This window comes from Polyodon spathula, chromosome 10 (genome assembly GCF_017654505.1).
Source record: "Polyodon spathula isolate WHYD16114869_AA chromosome 10, ASM1765450v1, whole genome shotgun sequence".
NCBI classification, from domain to species: Eukaryota; Metazoa; Chordata; class Actinopteri; order Acipenseriformes; family Polyodontidae; genus Polyodon; species Polyodon spathula.
Genome location: NC_054543.1, coordinates 32651602 through 32672543, shown reverse-complemented (window position 1 = coordinate 32672543; position 20942 = coordinate 32651602). Strand labels below are relative to the sequence as shown.

Below are 20942 nucleotides of genomic sequence, written 5' to 3'. Positions count from 1 at the left end.
ACCGCGCACCAGTGACCCGTGTAGGCTGGCCAGGCGCCTATGGGCTTGCCTGTAAGCTGCCCAGAGCTGTGTTATCCTCTCGGTTGGCGGCATGGCAGGTCTGCAGTGTGAAAAGAAGCAGTCGGCTGATGGCACAAGCTTCGGAGAACAACATATGTTCGTCTTTGTCGTTCCTGAGTCAGTGCAGGGGTGGTAGCGGTGAGCTGAGCCTAAAAATACAATTGGATATTTTAAATTGGGAGAAAAATGGGGTAAAATCTATTGGCGACTACTACATTTTTTATTTTTTTTAAAAAATGACTGTTTTAATGAGGACTCAATAGGGTTGATTCCAACAGGGTTCATGTTAGGAGCAGTGATGTCATGGCAGACAGTCGTCTGTATTCTGTTGCCCTTCTCTTTGCATCACAGTTAAACTGATTAGAGATGCATTGACCATTCTGAAAGAACCGCAAAAGCAGAATAAAGAAAGCATCGTAATGATTATCCTCATAAACCATGATATGTTAACCCATGTAGCAAATGCATAATCTATTAGCACATGAATAGCTACTTAATAGATCAAAAAACCTATGCAGTGTGCTTGATCCAGACAATCTGGACCCTAAATTATAATTAACATCATATCTGAATCCATCATAACAATATATATATAGATTTTCATTGATTCATAAATGACAATGTTTAAAGGAACTTAGCGGTAAATCAATGGCTGTTTTTTGTTCAGTTCCGCATGAAACTAAAAGGAGTGTAAGCCCTTAAGGGACTTCATACAAACATCTAGTTAATATTTTAAATAAATATTTTAGGTTTGACTGGGCAATTGTGGTTATGTGATCATTGCTTTTGGAACTGTTTTTGTTATTTGCGTTTTACAATTTTTTAAAAATGTTCTACTATGAAAGCCCATGAGAAAACTTTGCTTCTGAAATTTTTGGCTGTGGTAAAGAGAACGAATAAGGCTAGGTTCTTGTTTTCCGCATTCTCTCTGCGACACATCTTACAGTAGGCAGAGGCCCTATTGCTGTTGTAAACAAACATTCTCAGGGTGATTGGGTTTACAGGGCCTGCTGTTCATAGGGAATGTGCAGGTGTGAAAAATCCTGTTTTTTTAAACACATCACTTGTGAAAAGCAATTAACAGCAGGGTGTTTCCACGTCATCGGAAGCGTCAGAGAGAAGCGTCCTCAATGTGTTTTACAACCTGTAGGACTGCTGTTCTGTTTACACACATCTGAAGAATTGAGTAGGAACTTTACCCCAGAGGTAGTTTAGAGATGCAAACCGTGTCAATACGCAGCTTCCCCCACCTCTCAAATTCTACCCAACATGGGATATGTTTACCAGTTATAAGCTTTGCAGACCAAAAAAAAAAAGTATTTAGTAAACAAATCAAAAATGTAGAATCCGTTGAACAGGTTTTAAAACAGCGTTCTACATGTATGTCTTTTCCTGTGTTGCTAGGCACTCTGTGGGCATTTAGTTCTGGCTCCCCATCTCTGAAGGGAATAAAGGTGTCAACTTTGGTTCCTACGGCAATTGTTTTTTGTTTTTCTTGTAAAGCGGTATATGTCTGTTTTAGCGGAGGGATGTCATTTTAGACTTACTGTCATGAAACCCATGGCTTTCCAGGCCAGAGACACTTACAGTAACCACTAATACACAATGACAATAACGTGGGTAGTATCCAAAATAAATATTATTTCCATTGAAGAGACATTGCCCAGAGTTTGGTCTTTGTCAATAGACTCTGCTACCCTACAATATATTCAGTATCACATTAGGTTAGTAGAGTTATTTTAAACCTCACATCTTGTGTTGGCCTTAAAATAAAATATTCCCTTGTTAAAATACATAAGCTTTTACATGACAATTTTGCTGATTCAGAACGGAATTTTCTCTGTTCTATATATTGCATGTATTGCATTTAAATTGCTTTATTTAGCTCTTAAAATTGTGCATTCCCAGCCAGACCCTTTTATGTATAAAAAGCCATCTGCTCCTCTGCTCCCTGTCTCCTTGTCCACAGCCTAGTGCTCCTGTACTAAAAGTACCCCGTTCTTTTAAGAGATGTCTGCCTGTGTCTTGTTTTTAAGGATAGGATTCAGCCAGCAGTTGGGGATTGGTTTTTACCTCATTCGGACTTCCTTAGCCACCACCTGTTGAAGCCTGTCGCATTCCTTCAGAACACTATGAGCAATACTTTATGACAGAGAGTAGAGGCAGCAGCTAGGAGCAGCTATACTCCCTTATTTAGATGAGCAATTCTCATGTGCATCCTTTATTTAGAAGAGCAATTATAGTTTAAATCAAAGAAGATATACAATGCTGTACTGTTAAACTGCTCCACAGCAACACCCATATATCACTGATCTTTCTATACTGCGCAATGCTCAACCTTTATGACCTTGGCCATTACGGTTATTGAAGCATAGTGTTCAGGATCCCTATTAGTGTTTGCTCCTAAGAGCCTCATAATTATTTCACTTAAAACTGTACACCACTTAAAGTATAGATGGGATCACTTCACACTGAAACCAGGGTGATATATTCAGCACTGTGGTAGCCGTGGCTTTATCAGGGCTACAAGGACTGAATTATCCTGAAATACCCTATCCTTCAAATACCAAACATTCCTTTTTTAAAAGCAGATGTAGAAGTTCTGCACCATTTATTTTCTTTACCAGTCTTGGTAATTGGGTTGTTTTCTGTTCCCAGGTACGACTACATTGAAATCCGAGATGGTGAAAATGAATCCGCAGACTTGCTGGGGAAACACTGCAACAACATAGCCCCCCCTGCCATCATTTCCTCTGGACCAGTGCTCTACATTAAATTTGCCTCTGACTACGCCCACCAGGGGGCAGGCTTCTCCTTGCGCTACGAGATCTATAAAACAGGTCAGTCTATTAGAACTTAGTAACAAGCAAAGGGTTAAATATATTTAGTATTGGGCAGCAAACTGATATGTAAGTGCCAAAAATCTATTCATAAAACCATGGAATTTCCCCAAACTACAGCAGTTAAGTTACATTTTTCAGACCATGTCATAAATCTGGTAGAAGTCCATTCAAAACAGCACTTCCATTCTTTGAAATTGTTATTTTTCATAAACAAGTGATGATGGGAATGGGGATGGGGATGTGAATGGAGTTGCCATGGCAATAATAGGATGTTGTTCGTCAGCTGTGACGGCCATAAGAAAGGGAAGTGTGTGTGTGGTTGGGGGGGGGGGGGGGGGGGGGGGGGGCATCCTACAGTAGTTTGCTATATTTATGGAATAAGAACTTATTTCCCAGTGCTGTTTGTTTAAGATGTTAGCACTATGCCAAATATTTTTAACCACTGTTTGTGAGCTGAGGGAGCAAAGGCCGCCAGAAAATGGACACATCTGTTTATTTGTATTAGTGTTGTTGAAGCCTGTGTTCATCCAGCCCAAGCCCTGTTGTGGGAGGCACTGCTGATTCATTTCATTGATAGGATGTTAAATAAATACACAGAAGAGAGCCATGTCTGCCTTCTTTCCTAGCAACTGGATTAAAAGCTGAATCAAACCCTGCCTTTCCCGTATGCCAGGAAATCATTTTTTTAGGTGTCTTAATGTCTTGCTTGGATTTTTGTGGAAATGTCATCACTACTTGGTGAATCCATTTATTTCCCCCCTTCATTTCCCCCTCAATAGCTTTCAACATTTTATTTTTTTTAATACAAATGAATTACAAAGCCATTGAATCAAAAGGTGTCTTGTCTGCTCCTGTTTTGACTGAATGCGTGATGGTGACACAAGCTTCACTTCTGACCTCCAGGATCTGCCATTAACTAAGTTGGCTTTTTGCCTCTCCGGTCAGTGTGGTATTATATGAAAGTGTGTTGGAATAAGCCAGTGAACTTCACTATTTGGCCCTTCTTGAGGACAGAGCAATTGAAAGGCTCCCCGCCTCTGATCTTACAGACCTCACACTGTAATCTTGTCCGTCTTTAAGCCAATCTGTTTTGGGAGATAGCAGGACCTCTGACATGTTTTAACACTCAGAAACCCTCAAACCTGTATCTTGTTCTTTAAGAACAATCCCTTTGGGAGATATTAAGGACAGAATCAGGCAGAAAAGTTCATCGTGTGTGTGTGTGTGTGTGTGTGTGTGTGTGTGTGTGTGTGTGTGTGTGTGTGTGTGTGTGCGTGCGTGTGTGTGTGTGTGTGTGTGTGTGTGTGTGTGTCTACCCTGACCTCTTCAGTGAATGCAGCTCTGTGGTGTCACCAGCTGGGCAGTGTCAGTCAGGATGCTTCTGTTCTGTCATCATTACTCAGGCCTAAATGCAGCTTTGGCTACATTTTAACCCAAATAGTTTCGAATACTTTGTGGTTCAGATCTGTTTCCAAGGCTACTCTAGTAGTACATCCTGTTACAAGTGTTGGTCTCTGTTAAAAAAATAAAAATCTGTAAAAGGTATTTTCTACCAGACCTAGGGTGTATAAGTATATTAGCATATAACCGAGCCATCAAAGTATTTACTGCCCATTATTTTAACTGCCATCTTAAAGCATTTTGGCGCCTTCCCTCCTCCTCCCAATAAAACCACACCCTTGCAATGCTGCCCCAGCTCCTCCTTGTTTCTGATTCAGATTTGTCCGCCACATGTTAGACATTAGCAGTTGAACAGGAATTGTTTTTGTGCTCCTCGGTTTTCTGAGGTATGTTTTTCTTATTACCACACATGCTGTGCATCTTGAGGAGGGGCATGTTGCCACAAAGGTTATTGTTCAGGAGTCTGGGTTGTTGTTTTTTTTCCAGTTTAAAGAATTTTCCACTTTGGCAATTGGCAGTTTTAAGAACCCGCATCTGCCTTTAAGTGTATTAAATGGACTGGAAGCTAAAATAAATATTGCAAACAGTCTCAACACAGTTATTAAGATAGGAATAAAATTATATATGTACTATTCTCTTCAACTGTGAGTAATAACACCTATAGTTTATAGGAATGACATGACATATTAATATCCCCCCCCCCCCCCCTTTGTATCCTTGTTACCAAAATTGGTATATAAGGTCCCAGTTATGACATTTTTACATGCAATTAATGTATTGCACCTAATTAATTTTAACAAAACCTCAAACTCAGTATGAATAGCATGCAACGGTACTTGCTGAAATTTATATTATAACTGTTTGGACTGTATGAAAGGAACATCAACAGAAAACACAGTAGTAACTTGATTTTCACGTAGAACTGCAGTTAATTATATTAGAATTTCAAGCTGAGTGCTCAGAGAACTGTTGATGGGAAAAAAGAGTTTAGATTCCCTCCTAGGGAACCTTTCATGTCATGCAAATCCCAGTAAAACACAGAAATGAAGACTCCTGTCATCTAATCTGCAGGGTCTGCACTGCTAGAAAGTTGGGGTCATTCCCTTTCATTGTTTTCTCTTCCTGGAGCTGTATTCAAACAATTATTGTATGAATAGTGTTGGCTCTGGGGGACATTCGACCCTGCAGAGAGCCACCGCAGTTAATTCACTTGAGAATACCCTTTACACAATGGCAGTCTGGCATGCTGTTTTCAGGGTCATTGGAGTAAAATGCTACAATTGCCTGTCAGATAAACAAAAGAGCTTCCCAATAACTTAAATATCTGAAATGTCTTAAATGTTAATGGCAAACCCCCAGACAAGAGGGACATCCCTTTTTTTATAAAATAGATTTGATCTGTTTTTAATTTCCAAAATTCAACTTTCAAGTCCAAAGACCAAAGGCACTACAGTCTGTGTTTGTGTAGCAGTATATAAATAGCCAAAGTATCACAGTTATTTAACAGTTAGAGCCTCAGATTACAAGTCGTTTGTTCTTTTATCCCCCGTAATTCTCGCGAATCCCTATCAGCAGGAAATCCATGCATGGACTCCTACAGCTGGGGAAGGTTAGCCTGGGCTCTAGTAGCTCTCCTCGCCCAGTGCCTCTTAGTATCTGTTGCAGCAGCACCAGGGGAAAGAGGCTTATCATTGCCTTGTTATAGGGAACTAAAACTAAAGGGTGCCTTCTTAAATTCGTCAGGGTTGTGGGTGAGCAGGGAACTTTAAGCAAACTTTACTGCACTCCCATCAGCCTTCTGCGAAGCAGACTGTTTACACTCATAGGCTTTCTCCACTCTGTACTATGGTGATTAGGATAATAATTTTGATTATAGCAGCCCAGTGAAGTTAGCAATTTAGAACAGTTAATCTAATATATAGTGTCAGCTCTTCAACTGTCAGCATCCATGAGCCTTCTAAGGAATTTACTAGATTGTGGTGTTCTTTTATGTGGAGTATCAAATGGAGGAAACGAAACATAAAGAATAATTTAACACAATGATACTAGAAATGAGATGATCCTTTGTTACGTTGTTAATAATGTTAAAATGTATTATTATTATTATTATTATTATTATTATTATTATTATTATTAGTATTATTATTATTATTATTATTATTATTATTATTATTATGAATAATAATAATAAAAGGAATTGATTTCATTGTTATTATTACTATTATTATAGGTTCGGACTACTGCTCAAGAAACTTCACCAGTCTCAGTGGCGTGATTGAATCTCCCCAATATCCTGACAAATACCCCCACAACCTGGACTGCATCTTTATTATCACAGTCCCACCCAGGATGGAAGTCACCTTGACATTCTTGACCTTCGACCTTGAGAATGACCCCTTGCTTTCTGGAGAAGGAGACTGTAAATATGACTGGCTGGAGGTCTGGGATGGACTCCCCCAGAGTAAGGGCTACCCTTAACAATTCAATGCAACCAGGAGCACTTTGGAACAATTCAAATGAACTGCACTAAATCAGTTATGACTGCTTATTAGATTTAAGTGAATGAATGAATAGATTACTGATACCATCCACACTAATGCATATGAAATCACTACCCATATTTAAACTTTGATTCATGTGAATTGCCAAGTGTTGTCTCCAGTTAAGAGGAATAATGAATAAATAAATAACTAAATACCTTCCTTTCTGAAGTATTGTGCAATGACAAAGAAACCATGGTCTCTATTTCTGTACACTTCATACTGTACTGTACCAGGGTTGAATGCCAGTCACCACTGTAATACTGTGATGTTATTTCCCCCTATTTTATTACATCTATTTTTACACTGATGATACAGATTAACACTACTTTTATTTCATATACCGCCTGTCTTCTCTTAATGCACTGGGTAATAATATTCAGTTAAGACATAGCAGCCACCTTAACTTTTAATACCAGTGTAAAAATAGGGGTAAATAATGATAAGATTTATCCTAGTCTGGAGAAAGCACATCAAATACTCTCCCTTACTGCTTAATAATTTTAGTTTCATCCATAGGGAAGTGATATTTATCAGTGGTCCAATTTGGTCACGTGATTACAGACTCAGAAGATGGCATGCCTTCATGTATCATTTTCACTGGAATCCTTTCTCCTCTTGTTTGTGTTACCAGTTGGACCCCTGATTGGACGGTATTGCGGGACCAAAGTGCCTCCAGAAATCCAATCGTCTACTGGCATTGTGTCGCTCTCCTTCCACACCGACATGGCGGTCGCAAAGGATGGCTTCTCTGCACAGTACACCATGACACCTAAGGAGGCCACTGAAAGTGAGTACACCTTACCTCTGAAATGCAACAAGGGAGCTTCACAATCCTACAGTTACAGCTGAGAACAGGGACCTGCTTGTGAATCCTTATCCAGACCCTTCATAGATCCCAGTTGGTATTACAGCCACCCATTCATCAGATACTCCTACTTGGAAAAGCTTTATTGAGGACATGCTTTTATACAGCCACTCAGACAAGCTGCTAGCCAAGCAAAGATTAAGCCGACAAAAGTAATGAGACTAATGATTTTCACTGCCCTTTCCCACCCATAGGCCAAAAGGTCTTGTTATTGAGCTGTATACATATAGAGTACAGCATTTTCTTTTTTACTAATGGGTAAGCCCATGTGGTTTTACCTACTGTGCAGAAATTGTAAACTATGTACCACACCACTTTATACAAAACAAACCACAAAGTATTAGTTAATCATTTAAATTTGTGGACTAGGATAAGTAATAGTCTTGTAGAAATGGTGTTTTGAGCATATTGGGTTTTTTGCACATGCTGGGAATTATTTTGGGCTGGGGCATGCTCACAGATATTCCAACAAACGTCGGCTACAAAACCGCTTTCCTCCCATTGCAGCTTTCCACTGTAGCAGTGCTTTTGGCATGGAGTCTGGAAAAATTACTGATGAGCAGATCAGCGCCTCCAGTTCTTTTTACGACGGCCGCTGGTCACCACGACAAGGCAGGCTGAACAACCATGACAATGGCTGGACCCCCAGTGAGGACAGCAACAAGGAATACATTCAGGTACATCTGTCTCTCCCCCCAAATTCATAATAATAATAATAATAATAATAATAATAATAATATTAATAATAGTCATCATCATCTTTATTTTGCCTAAATGCAAGCATCTTGAAGCGCTGAACAAAAACAACACTAAAAACAACAAAACAAAACAAAATACAACAACAAATACACAAGCGTATAGTTAAAACTATCATAGATTATAAAATAAAGCATTGCACAGTGACATAAACCTAACCAATGAAATGCCTGTACATAGAGATGCATTTTTAGTTGTTTTTTAAAAGCGTCAACAGTATTAGCTTCCTTGATCTCCTGCGTAAGATTATTCCAAAGCCTAGGCGCATAACAGCAAAAGGCTCTGCCACCCATAGAACGAAGCTTATCCTCTGGAATCCTCAACAAACCCGAATTTGCGTAGGTTACATGTGGGAATGTACCTCATTAACAAATTAGAGATGTAATTTGGGACCAAGCCATTTAGAGCCTTATAGTTAGCGGTAAAATTTTAAAATCAATCCTGCTCTTGACCGGCAACCATTGAAGAGAGGCAAGAACTGGTGTAATATGAGCACCCAATTTGGATCCAGTTAAAATGCGAGCAGCAGAGTTCTGAATGTATTGCAGCTTGCCAACAGCAGCCTTGGAAGCACCAGCAAGCAAAACATTACAATAATCAAGTCGGGAGAAAACGAAGGCATGCACCAGCCTTTGCATTGGGAATGGACAAGATAGGGCACAGACAGGCTATGTTCCGGAGATGAAAAAAGGACACCTTAATGACATTGCGGATATGAGACTCAAAGGTTAGACTGGGGTCAAAAACCACACCCAGATTCCATGATAGTTTCAGAGACAAGTTGTGCTTTAGAACATTTCTAAGAGACAGGAGATGTATCCACCTACAGTACTCCTTTATGCGTATATGAAAACTGGATAGAAAAAGTCACCATAAGAGATTTTCAAAGCTATGTATTCCTGTCTTAGCAAGATTTTTTCAGATATTAAAAATGCACCCAATAAAATTACCAATTAATTATTTGTTTTACAAATGCAAATTATGTTTTTTTTTTTAATCAGACAAAAATTGCACTTATGATGATTTGAAGTGCATAGCTTTGAGAATTTAGCCTGCAGTGTCTTGGTTTAATCAATTAACCAGGCAAAAGTATTTATAGGTTTACTGCTAGACCACAGTTGACATGACTAAGTCCAACTTAGTCTGCTTGCAAAGCCCGACTAACATGGGGGCAAAAGACATCACCATCAATCCAGTGTGATTTCCATTTCTGGGAGGTGCGTGTGGGGGGGTTGGTGATGTCTCGCTTACATTCAGCTGCTGTCTTGTGTAAGCACCTAGGAAGAAGCCACTGTAAACCTCATCAAAACAACTGCTGCAAATGCCAGAAATGCAAAGCATTTTCCCAAAACTGTCCATTTATTATTCATAGCACAATTTAGTACTCCGGCTGTACAATCAACCTTGCGTTACTAGGGAGCACCAAGGCAGTTTTGTTTTGTTGGCCAATGGAATGTCCCGATATTGGACAGCAGTTTTTTGGGGTTTTTTTTTAATCATAACAGCCTCATGATTGATGAGAGTCCTTTGAAGGGAACCATTCCTCTCCTCTATAGATTTTTGTGTCAGTGTCCATTATTTTTCTCACCGGCAAGCTGGGCTTCAAAAGGTTGGGTCTGACTAATAGTCATTTATTTAACTTTATTGACATGTGAAACACAGTTTCTTTTTTTTAGCACATTGATTTAAGTAAGAGTATCTATTTTCAATATGCAGTTGGAGGTTGTTATTAGCTTTAGAATTTTTAAACCTTAAGTTTAACTATTTAAAAAAGCACAAAATGATGACATGTTAATGTTCATATGTATTGCATGATATTGCTATATGAATATATCCAAACCTTGTACCTCATGCTGGATTCAGTAGGCTTTACCCATAGCAGTATATGGGTAGAAACCAGCATGGTAACTTTGAACTGCCTACAAATGGACAAAATGGCACCAGGAGAAGGCTGCACATATCTGTAACCATCTTCTCCCCTCTAAATCCCACAGGTGGACCTGCTCTTCTTGAAAGTGCTAACAGGTATTGCTACCCAGGGAGCCATCTCCAAGGAGACCAACAAGAGTTACCACATCACCACTTTCAAGCTGGAAGTCAGCACCAACGGAGAGGACTGGATGATGTATCGCCACGGCAAGAATCACAAGGTAGAATACTACAGGCAGCTGCCAAGTACAGCTTCTGGCTCAGTCTTTCAAGGGGGAGTGAGTGGTGGTTACCTGGCAACAACAATGTAAACTGTTTAGCCACCTGCAGATCAAAGGCCTTGGAATATTACACCCATGCTGAGTAGTAGCTTCCTTTTTAATCCATCACCTATGTCTCTATTCTGTGTATCTGCAGCAAATGCCAAAGAGGACAGTTTTATCACAACATGTTTAACTAAACTTCCATTCCTATTAGTGCATAGATCAACAGTAAAATACACTAAAGTGTAAATGTATATATTTGACTAGCTAGTACCCATCTCTAGTTGTTTGTAACCTTTTATTGCTTATCTAACATGGAAATGTATTAGAACACCTCAATATTGGTCATTTATAGCCTTTATATGCCTACCTGCATGAAACCCTCTGGGTGTAAAAGGTATTCTAATAAATGTCCACACTGCTGTGTATATTGGTCTGTATTTATCTATAGTTCTCATCCTTTTTTATTGAAATAATATAAATGATAACAGAAAAAAAACATAAAACTATACAAACAGAAGTCAATTAGGTGCTGATGACAAGCTATTCTATAAAGTTTTCAAGTAAGCAGTTTATCTCAATGCTAGCAACTTTTGATAAGTAAGTATAAATTGGAGAAACACAGGTGCATAGCTACTCCAGTTATGGACATGCCCACTGGGAACCCAGAGGTTACTGTTTTTGCCTCCTCTTCTTTTTTCCTCTTTTCTTACAAAGTGTTTGTACTCTGGTATATGGTGTGCCTTGTTCCAAGTGCACGGCCAGTGGGATTTCACTAATTTATAACCTGCTCAGAGACACGCACTGTTTTCATCCCTAAGTAATAATGGTCAGGCTGTGAGGCATCTCTGATCAGGGGAGAGAGGCGCTAATTAACGAAGACAGGCTTTCTACACGTCCGCTCTCAGTGGGGCCTTTGGGTCCATGCCTCATCGAAACCTTGCCACGGAACTGAGCACGCCAGTCTGGCCATGCTGGGCTCTGCAATAGCAACGCTCCCCGGGGGGCAGACTTTTTCCTAAGATGAGAAACTCAAATAATAAATTGGCAAACATATTTTAGCACTGTGATGAGCTGTTCCAGAGTAGAGCCTTTTAACACAACTTAATAGTGAATCAAGTGGTATATTCCATTTATACCATAGGAATAAGGTTCTATTGTGCTCAAAGTTAGGCCTTATTCCTATCCTACACCCTAGGATCCTGATTCATCTATTTCCCGCAAGACATACTTTTTCCCTTGTGCAAATGGGATCTGGAAATTGTGTGCATCCCCAAAGCTGATCACACCCTTTCCTGCTTTACACAGGTGTTGAGTATCCTGTTTACACCCCCCACTCTTAACAAAAATATGTAAAGGAAATAAAAACGATAATGCTGACAAGTCGCAGACAACAGATGATATTATCTTCCTATGTCCATTTCCAGAATGCAAAAAGATTCCTTTGACTACATAGCATTACCACTGCAAATTCACTAGAGTGCTAACATTGCCAATATCTAAGCATGCATAGAAATACAACTGCTTCACAGCTGTAACCATTGATCCATAATATTCTACCTGCTGGATACAAGTGCACCGCTTTTACAATATGTTTCAAGTAGTCTACAAATGCACGTAATAGATTTTGGAGGACTTTGTTAAAACCATACTTTGGATAAGAAATTTTTTTATAAGATTTTTTTTTTTTTTTTTTTTACATAATTAGCATGGGTATTCCTGGGAATAACCAAACATGCAGTGTTCTGTTTTACTTGGAGAAGTTGGAGCTGTTTGCTAAACAAATCTTTGTCTGAAGATGTAACTTTGTATCCCTATTCAAGGTGCCATCTGCTAAAGTGATCTGAATGACTGAAAACCATGATTAATATCTGCTGTACAGATGCTGTGTGCTCTGCAAAAAACATTCTGTTGTAAGGGCACATGGCTGCTGCACAAAGTCTGAAAAGTTCAGTGCCTTCACCCATCTGATAAGCAAGCTTTTGCACTCTGGTAATTGAGTCATGCTCTATTATTGATTCGGGTTTGTGTGCTTTCGGCCAGCTGTCTTGGCAGTAAACTTTAGTTTGCCCTCTTTTTGTATTAGTGAAAAGCAGTTGGTCAAACTATACCTTATAAATGCTGAGCTGTGGTGCTTGCAGTGAAGTTGGTTGCTTTAGCAATTTACTTTCTAACCCAAAATATGACATTTAAATAAAATGGTTTTTAGATTATAGAAGTAATGTAGATATGGATAGTCACACACACACACACACACACACACGTGCAGAACAAATGTATATGAACTCATGTACATGAACATTATGTGTGCTGTAATAAAACGCCACTCACACACATGAAATTATACCTACTCCCAGAAGGGGAAAAGGTTACAGAAAACCAGAGAGCTTGCTGAAGCTCACAGTCCACAGGGTAAACCAGGCACAGCTCAGATCTTGAACAGCCTTATATAGTAAAGCAAAGAAACAAATGTGGTGCTACTGCAGAGATGGAATTGTAAAACTTGTTGTTTATCACGGCAGCGTGACGGAAGCATTTCAGTTGTTTCATGTCTGGGGTGTTCAGTCTGAGAGCTGCAGTCCATCAGTGTCAGCACACCACAGACCCCGAGCTTCACATCTTGTTCTCTGCGCTCATTCCAACCCTCACACCCCCCACACAATGTAATTCCCCTCCAAGCAGAAACCTTGGCACCAATCCAACTGGAACCAGCTCAAACTGTCAACATCTTCATTGAGAGAGAGAAAAAGAGAGTAGGGGGAGGGGTAATGTTTTCACCAGGGCTGAGAGCACCGACCGCATCTCCCTCTGGTGCTGTCAGCTTTTACAAAAACAGGCCGGCAGAGTGCCAACATGAAAGAAAGATAACATACAGATAGATACAGATAACATACTGTATCTATCCCTGTTTTTGAAGGACATTGTTTACCTAACCCCTCCTCGTTATTAGTACTCATCACTAATGTTAATAGCACAATCCTGACATTTCATTCCACAGTGGTTATTTCTAGAGTCCCAGAAATATGGCTTATTAAGTTATGACTGTTCTACAGGCCCCAATAATGGAACACTCTGTAGCCTTGGTCCCCTATTGCACTGCAGTTCCTCATGATTATTCACAGGGAAATTATCAACAGCCACACTTCCAAGCATGGCACAGTTCCTAGTCACAACCGTATATATAATTCCGCAGATTTGCAGCCGACTACCTGGTCTATTCAATGTTTCAACTGTGTAAACCTAGAGGAGAGTCTTAGATTATTTAGAAACGTGTTGTCTGTAGGGCGAATGTGGAAATTATGCACACAAAAAAGGTTACTGCTGCAATTTAAAAAAAAACACACCTGGCGAAATTTCTTATAATTTTGCAAGGATTTTTTTGTGACCTGCATATTTATTTATAGAGAATTGTTTTTCTTGGTGGCAGCAGGGGAAGTATGTTGTTCATTTTTTTTAAATACAATTTATACATAAACCCTGTACTTTTTTTTTTTTTAATGTATTTTTTCGTTTTTTGTTTGCCACACAGTTGTGACCTATAACACTGCTAATTAACAAGAAAAACTCAGGCCCCCACTTCCTTTGTATTGAAATAATTGAACCCTGACCTCTGACCTGCTTGGCAATAATCATTCCTTTGCTCTCTCTTGTAAATGATAATGATCTGATAACACAAACTAAAGGAAATCAAGGTGCATTTAGAGTGCCTTGTGTAGAAAGAACCTGGATCTCTGACCCTACAGGCACTTAGATGTCCTTGCTCTTACTTCTGCCATTGAGTGGTCTGATTATGGGAATAATGAAGGGGGTGGGGAATGGTTATCAGCTGGCATTTCTGAAGATCTGAGACCCTTCAGAGTACATCTGTGCCGACAAGGTGGTCCTCCTCCTCCTAACAGAAGCACTGGCAGATTGGGTTACACTGAAAGAGATGGACAGGCTGGATGTGTTTGATGGGGTTAGGTTACCAACCTTCTGGCTGGTACATGTTATGGGGAGGGTGGAGCTGGGAGACTCTAAAGGTCTCAAAGTGTTTAGCTGGGGAGGCAGTGGAAAGGGGGGCTTTCCCATCTGGAGTCGTCTGGACAGGGGGAAGCAAAAGTCACAGTCTTGGAAGATAATCATGTTGGACTGTTAAAACACAGCTTAGTGTTCGAGACAGATGCAAACAGAAAGGTATCCGTGACATGCAACGGGATTCCCACTTTACCGGTGTGGCGGCAGTGCTATTTTAAGGGGGGTTTTTTTGTATGTGTGGGACCAGTAAAGTTCCACAAACTATTCAACACCTGTTTGATAAATGCTATACTCACAGACATCTTGCTAATATTTCAGAGTTGCACGCACAATGCTAGGTCATGGCCCTACTGGAGAAAGCAAACATTGTAGGCCCATATTTCAGTTCATATTTCTAGATCAAGTCTTTTTTTTCTGGGAAACCTGTGGGTTTAATCAGACATTCAGTATATCACAGCTAATAGTTTTCAGTAACGAGCTGGACTGTAAGTAATACACAATATTTGGGGGCCATTATTCAGCAATATTTTTTCCTTTCAAAAGGATACAAAGACAAGTTAATATATATCTGCTGGCTGCCTATTAAGTTCCCAGCAATACGACTCAAATACATGCCTTTCTTGATGCAAAGACCACTGCTTATTTTCGTGTCACCTCTCAAATATATGACTGTAATGCTCCCATGATTGCCTAAGCTCGCAGTACTATTTTGGTCCTCCTGTGGTTAGTACTAAATAATATGGATGACTGTCAGGGGAGTTTAGATGCTTATGTTTCCTTGTCAGATGAAGATGGCTACATTAGAAATCCTGGTTGCTTGACCCCCCCCCCCCCCCCAACGCACACACACACTATTTAATTCCTCACTTTTAGAAGTTAGAAGAACCACTGCCACCTGTGTGATTGAAATAGAACTACCATGCCACTTCTTTTTCTTCATTTCATTCTACAAAGGTGTCCACAACCACCGTCAACACCATACTGTTATGCAGAAGCGAGCAGCTGAAATATTAAAAGATTTATACTAAACATTTTGCCGAATAGTGTCTGACATTCTAATTCCACTAGTGAGCACACTGGTTCTGCAGGTGTTGGGTTGATTTTTTTGAAGGGAAGTTCTTTTGGTACCGATCTGATTATACACAAGATAGAATCGCAAACTGCTGAACCTTTGCTATTCCCCAAATCATTCTTAATCTTTTCAGAATTCCAGAGTGCTGGATGACTAATGAGATGACAAGGGCTCTGTAAATAATTCCAGTCCTGAGGGTCTATCGTTAAAGACTTTACAGTCTTGACTTAAATACATATGTTCCATGAAGTAGAGTAGTTTCAGGCAATGCAGGAATATTCCTAAGCTTACGAGAAGCAAAGGGGATACCGTAAATACTTGGGAAAGTTCTGAGATCCCTTGCAGCATTAGTATGTCTTGTTTTTGTTTTCTTGAATTAGGAAGCACGTTATTTCAAAACTTTCGCAGGTGATATCCGTCTCTTTAAAAGGTTGCCAGCCGTGCTTTGTAAATTAGTTAAACAGACAGCCTTTGCAGTTGAGAAACACATGTAGTTCTCATATATTTTTTTAAAAACTGAATATGTGATTAAACAGGAAAAAAAAAAAAAAACATTTTTGGTTTTTTTTTGTGCATTTGTAAGGCATTTGTAGAAGAGTAAACACAGATAATACTATAACAATTATAATTAAATAGATTGTGTGTGTGTGTGTGTGTGTGTGTGTATATATATATATATATATATATATATATATATATATATAGATAGATAGATAGATAGATAGATAGATAGATAGATAGATAGATAGATAGATAGATAGATAACCAGCACATGAAGGGAATCTATATAAAAAATGAAAATACAGCTCCAAATAGTTATTTTATATTGAGGAGACTTGCTGCCACATGCTTCTTGTGTAGCTTATCTGGCAGTCAGGATGTTTTTAGTTAGCTGTTAGCCAGGCGTTAGGTGTACTATGTTAACATACTGTTTGAGTTTTACATCAATAGATGTTTGAAGGGTTGTATAACTTGCATGTGACATGTAGCTTTATTCCAGAAACTATTTCTCCAGACAGCTCTAGTGAAATATTGCTAACCTTCCCCCTCGGAATGATACCCTGTGGATAGATTAGCCCTTTGACACTTGTTGAATATTAAGCATGAGACATATTTCTCATGCTTAGCTGTCAGGTATTTATGTTTATATTCATTTAGATGTATAACAAAGAAGGCTGGCTGTTTGTTCTGGCATTCAGTACTAGTGGTATAGTGTAATTAAAACCAGCAGTGAGTGGTCTAAGCCATGGGTTCCATGTTGTACATATTGATTCGTTATCTGCACTAATCCACAACCGCCCCCCCCCCCCCCCCCCCCCAATAGTGCAGCTTCTCTCCCTGTCCCATATTGAATTTTTTAAAAGCCCCATGCATTCTCCTGAAGAGTTTGACCCTGTGTCACTGTGATCGATCCAGATGGGATGAGTAACAAGCTGTAGATGGGATAAAGTGCAGCTTATTCATTTTCAAAATGAAGTGTCTACAGATACAAGAATCACGCTGGTCTTCTGTTAGTATCTATGCAGTTATATGAGTAGGTAAGGGGGTTAGATGCATCAATGGGGGTTTAGTTCTTATGTTTAACATTCAAATTCATGTTTCGTTATTATTATTTTGAGTTTCAAACCCCAAATGAGTGTCCAGTGCAAAATCTGTAATTTGCAATAGGTTGCTAATGGGTCAAACTATACTGGGACAAAACTTTCGGCTAAAGACTTCTTCAGTCTAATGACAAATGGATGGACTCACCGATCCATGCTTAGGCATGGGAACAATTGTATTGACAAATGGAAATACTTCACGGAAGTCAATCATGTGATTTCCTGTGGGCTGTAGCCACCTGAACACATTTGCTTGAATAATGTATCTGGTCACGGTTGCCTGGCCTTGATTTCAACAAGAACCCAAAGCTCAAGCATAGTCTTTCAACAGGAAATACATGAACCAATGTGCCAGCACCCCCCTTAGGCTCTCACATACAAGCCACTTCCCTCCTTGTCAGGCTTGGCCAGCTGGCCACTGCTATTGGATACCTTGACGGTCAGTGGTAATGGTGGCCCTCAGGACGTAGACTGTTCCCCCAGTTCAGTGGAGCAGTACAGCTCTCCTTCTCCCTCTCTCAAGGGCCTGCAAACAAAAGGGGACACTATCAGGGCTTGTCATCTTGTCTACACATCACTCAAACATTGCTTGTGATGTGTGTTCCCCAGGAAAATTAACCACAGACACACTCCCAGGCTGGGAAGTCCGGGTTACATTTCTGTGAAAGGTCTCTCCATTTACGTCTCCCAATCTTTTCTTTTCATCAAGTTCTTCTCATTTTCATGTGCCTTAATTGCCACGCAGCCTGCTTAAGAGATTTGGTTGTTTTTGTTTTCATTGTTTTGATCTCTGGTGGAAAATTCCAGGAAAAAAAAATTCCCATAAACAGTTTGATAAATAATTGTCTGCTAGGCAAGAGAGCGGATAAGGGGAGGAAGGATTTTGTTTCAAGCTGGGTTTTTTTCCAAGGAAAGCAAGTTGTTTATGGCATGATAATAATAATATTAATAATAATAATAATAATAATAATAATAATAATAATAATAATAATAATAATAATAATAATAATAATAATAATTCAGTTGTTTTTGTTAATTCCAGGTGTTCCATGGGAATACTGACCCTGCAGAGGTGGTTCTCAACAGGATCCCACAGCCAGTTTTGACTCGTTACGTCAGAATCAGACCCCAGGCCTGGCAAAATGGGATCGCCCTTCGATTTGAACTATATGGCTGCCAAAACACAGGTATGTGAGCATTCCAGCCAGGCTCACACACTGCTCCCTTGCTTACGCCCATAGCTCTTAAAAATGCTCAGGATTAAGATTTCAGGAGATCAGGAGAGGGGAATTTGTAGAGATAACCATAGGCGGACAGCAGAAACATAAAAACCAGAGCTATAAAAGTAATGTAAAGCAGAAGATAAAACATGCTCCTTGTGATTCATTACAAGGAGAGCTCAGGGATGTAATTTGCTCGATCAATTCTTTTTTTTTCCTAAGCTTGAGTTATAGTCCCTACAGGGGGGATTGAGATTAAACTAGGCCTCAGCTACTGCATCATGTATGTAAAAGATCCTTTCAGTGATTGGGACCTAGCAGGTGGGTTTGACCTGGGATGATTTAATAGGCGATGAAAGTTTGGCGCCTCAATATGGTCAGTTTTTACTATTTTTTAGTCATTGCTGTTTGTTCTGGACATTCCTTTTTTTTTAAATTAAGAGCAAAGGTAATTAAGCTTTGAGTATATATTAATTAAAACATTTTACAGATTTTTTTGTCCATGCTTTATTTACTAAATTCTATTTTGCACAATGTATACAAGATTGTTGAACGCAGTAACTTCTCTTCAGCTTAAACTTATTGAAATTGCTCATTGTTTTCCCTGACAGGAGCTTGGATTTTGAAACCCTCCACTGCGTAATGCATGTAGACATCCTTCTTTCACAACTCTCTTCTCTCCCAACCCAGACATTCCCTGCACTGAAATGCAAGGCATGCTTTCCGGCCTCATTCCTGACTCCCAGATTACTGCCTCCTCGACTCGGGACATCCACTGGTCTTCGGGAGCCGCCCGTCTTGTGGCTAGCCGCTCTGGGTGGTTCCCTAGACTTCCACAGCCCATTGCGGGGGAGGAGTGGCTGCAGGCAGACCTGGGGGTCCCCAAGACTGTGACTGGGGTCATCATCCAGGGGGCTCGCGGAGGGTCTGTCAGCGAGGGCAGCACCACAGTGGAGAACCGCGCCTTCGTCAGGAAGTTCCGCGTGGGTCACAGCATGAACGGCAAGGACTGGCACTTCATCATGGACCAGAGGACCATGCAGCCTAAGGTGAGTGAGGACTGGTTTCTTTGGTGCTTTTGTGAGCATGTACAGTTTTGTATATATGAAATAAGCAATTATAATAATTACAATATTGAAATAGTGTTTACTTTAATTAGCTCCCATTGCTTTTGCTGACTTTACTATTGATTTACTTGCTGTATAAATTAAGTATGTTCAGAGAAGTCACTTACACTGTAATTCATTTGATCCATCTTATTCCAGATGTTTGAAGGGAACACACATTACGACACCCCGGAGATCCGTCGATTCAGCCCGGTGCCGGCTCAGTATGTCCGCGTGTATCCAGAGAGGTGGTCCCCTGCTGGAATCGGAATGAGGCTGGAAGTGCTGGGCTGTGATCTGTTGGGTAAGACATATTGAGACCTCTTTAGCAGTCTTTTATGCACTTTCTTGCCCATTAAAAACTTTATGGATTTAACCACTTTTAAAAAAAAAACGCTCAAGCAGATCCCTTCTAATTCCTCAATGACATTCATTTAATTTTTCTTTAAAAAAAAAAAAAAAAGTTATTTTAATAGGTTTTGTAGCTATAACACCAAGGACAGTGATTTCCTATTCCAATTTAAGCCATTAAAAAAAAAAAAGATTCTAAATCTTATGAGCGAGTGAATAACATCCCTTTCGTTGGAGTTATTGTCTTTTAAGTACACAATGTCAACGACATTGTCGAGTTTTAAAATGCGGGCCGGCAGCTCAACTGTAAGCCTGAGAAGCTTCCCTGCTGTAATTTTTAAGAAGTATGGTAATCGTTTCATTCCAGGGCTGCATACCAGATGCTGGGGTTGGGGGGGGAGCCTTTTTGTTTCAAAACCACATCTATAGACCAGTAGGCTTTCACAGTTCATATCTCGGGAAGCTGTGGAATGAATGAGGCCTGTTAGAAATTTGCAGTGAACTAACCCCCCTCAGTTCATAGTCAGTAGTCCACAGGGATCCCTGCAATCAGACAAGGTACCTTTTAGTGGCACTGTCTGCATCGTTCATGTGGCTTTGGTTCACAAAATACTCACTGTGCCTGCACTGAACAAGGGAGGGAGTTTCTTTTTGAGGAAGCAACCGGAGAGGCCCAAATACCTTAGGATGCATTAGGAAATCACAATGAAAATGTAGTGTTGCACTAGGGGAGGGGGACTGGCTGAACAGAAAATCTGTTGTGAGCAATGGATCACTCCACACTTTCTCACTTGTGATTCTCCATGCATTCCAGGAGAGCAGGAAATGAACCAAACATGGCTGTTTTCACAGGTCCCAATCAGCAGTAATCTTGGATGACTTTATAGACTGAGATTAGTGCTAATCAGGGTCTGT

The 20942-nt window shown here is 40.0% G+C and overlaps 1 protein-coding gene across 2 annotated transcripts in view; it reads left to right on the top strand.

Moving 5' to 3' along the window:
• Positions 1-20942, top strand: part of LOC121322137 (neuropilin-2-like) — a 51705-nt gene that overhangs the window by 12613 nt on the left and 18150 nt on the right. For both annotated transcript variants that reach the window (XM_041261678.1, XM_041261679.1), the window contains exons 3-10: positions 2719-2900; positions 6535-6765; positions 7479-7634; positions 8220-8389; positions 10463-10618; positions 18393-18537; positions 19261-19619; positions 19836-19980. In XM_041261678.1, the coding sequence (XP_041117612.1) occupies positions 2719-2900; positions 6535-6765; positions 7479-7634; positions 8220-8389; positions 10463-10618; positions 18393-18537; positions 19261-19619; positions 19836-19980 (1544 nt within the window). The remainder of the gene's footprint in view (positions 1-2718; positions 2901-6534; positions 6766-7478; positions 7635-8219; positions 8390-10462; positions 10619-18392; positions 18538-19260; positions 19620-19835; positions 19981-20942) is intronic.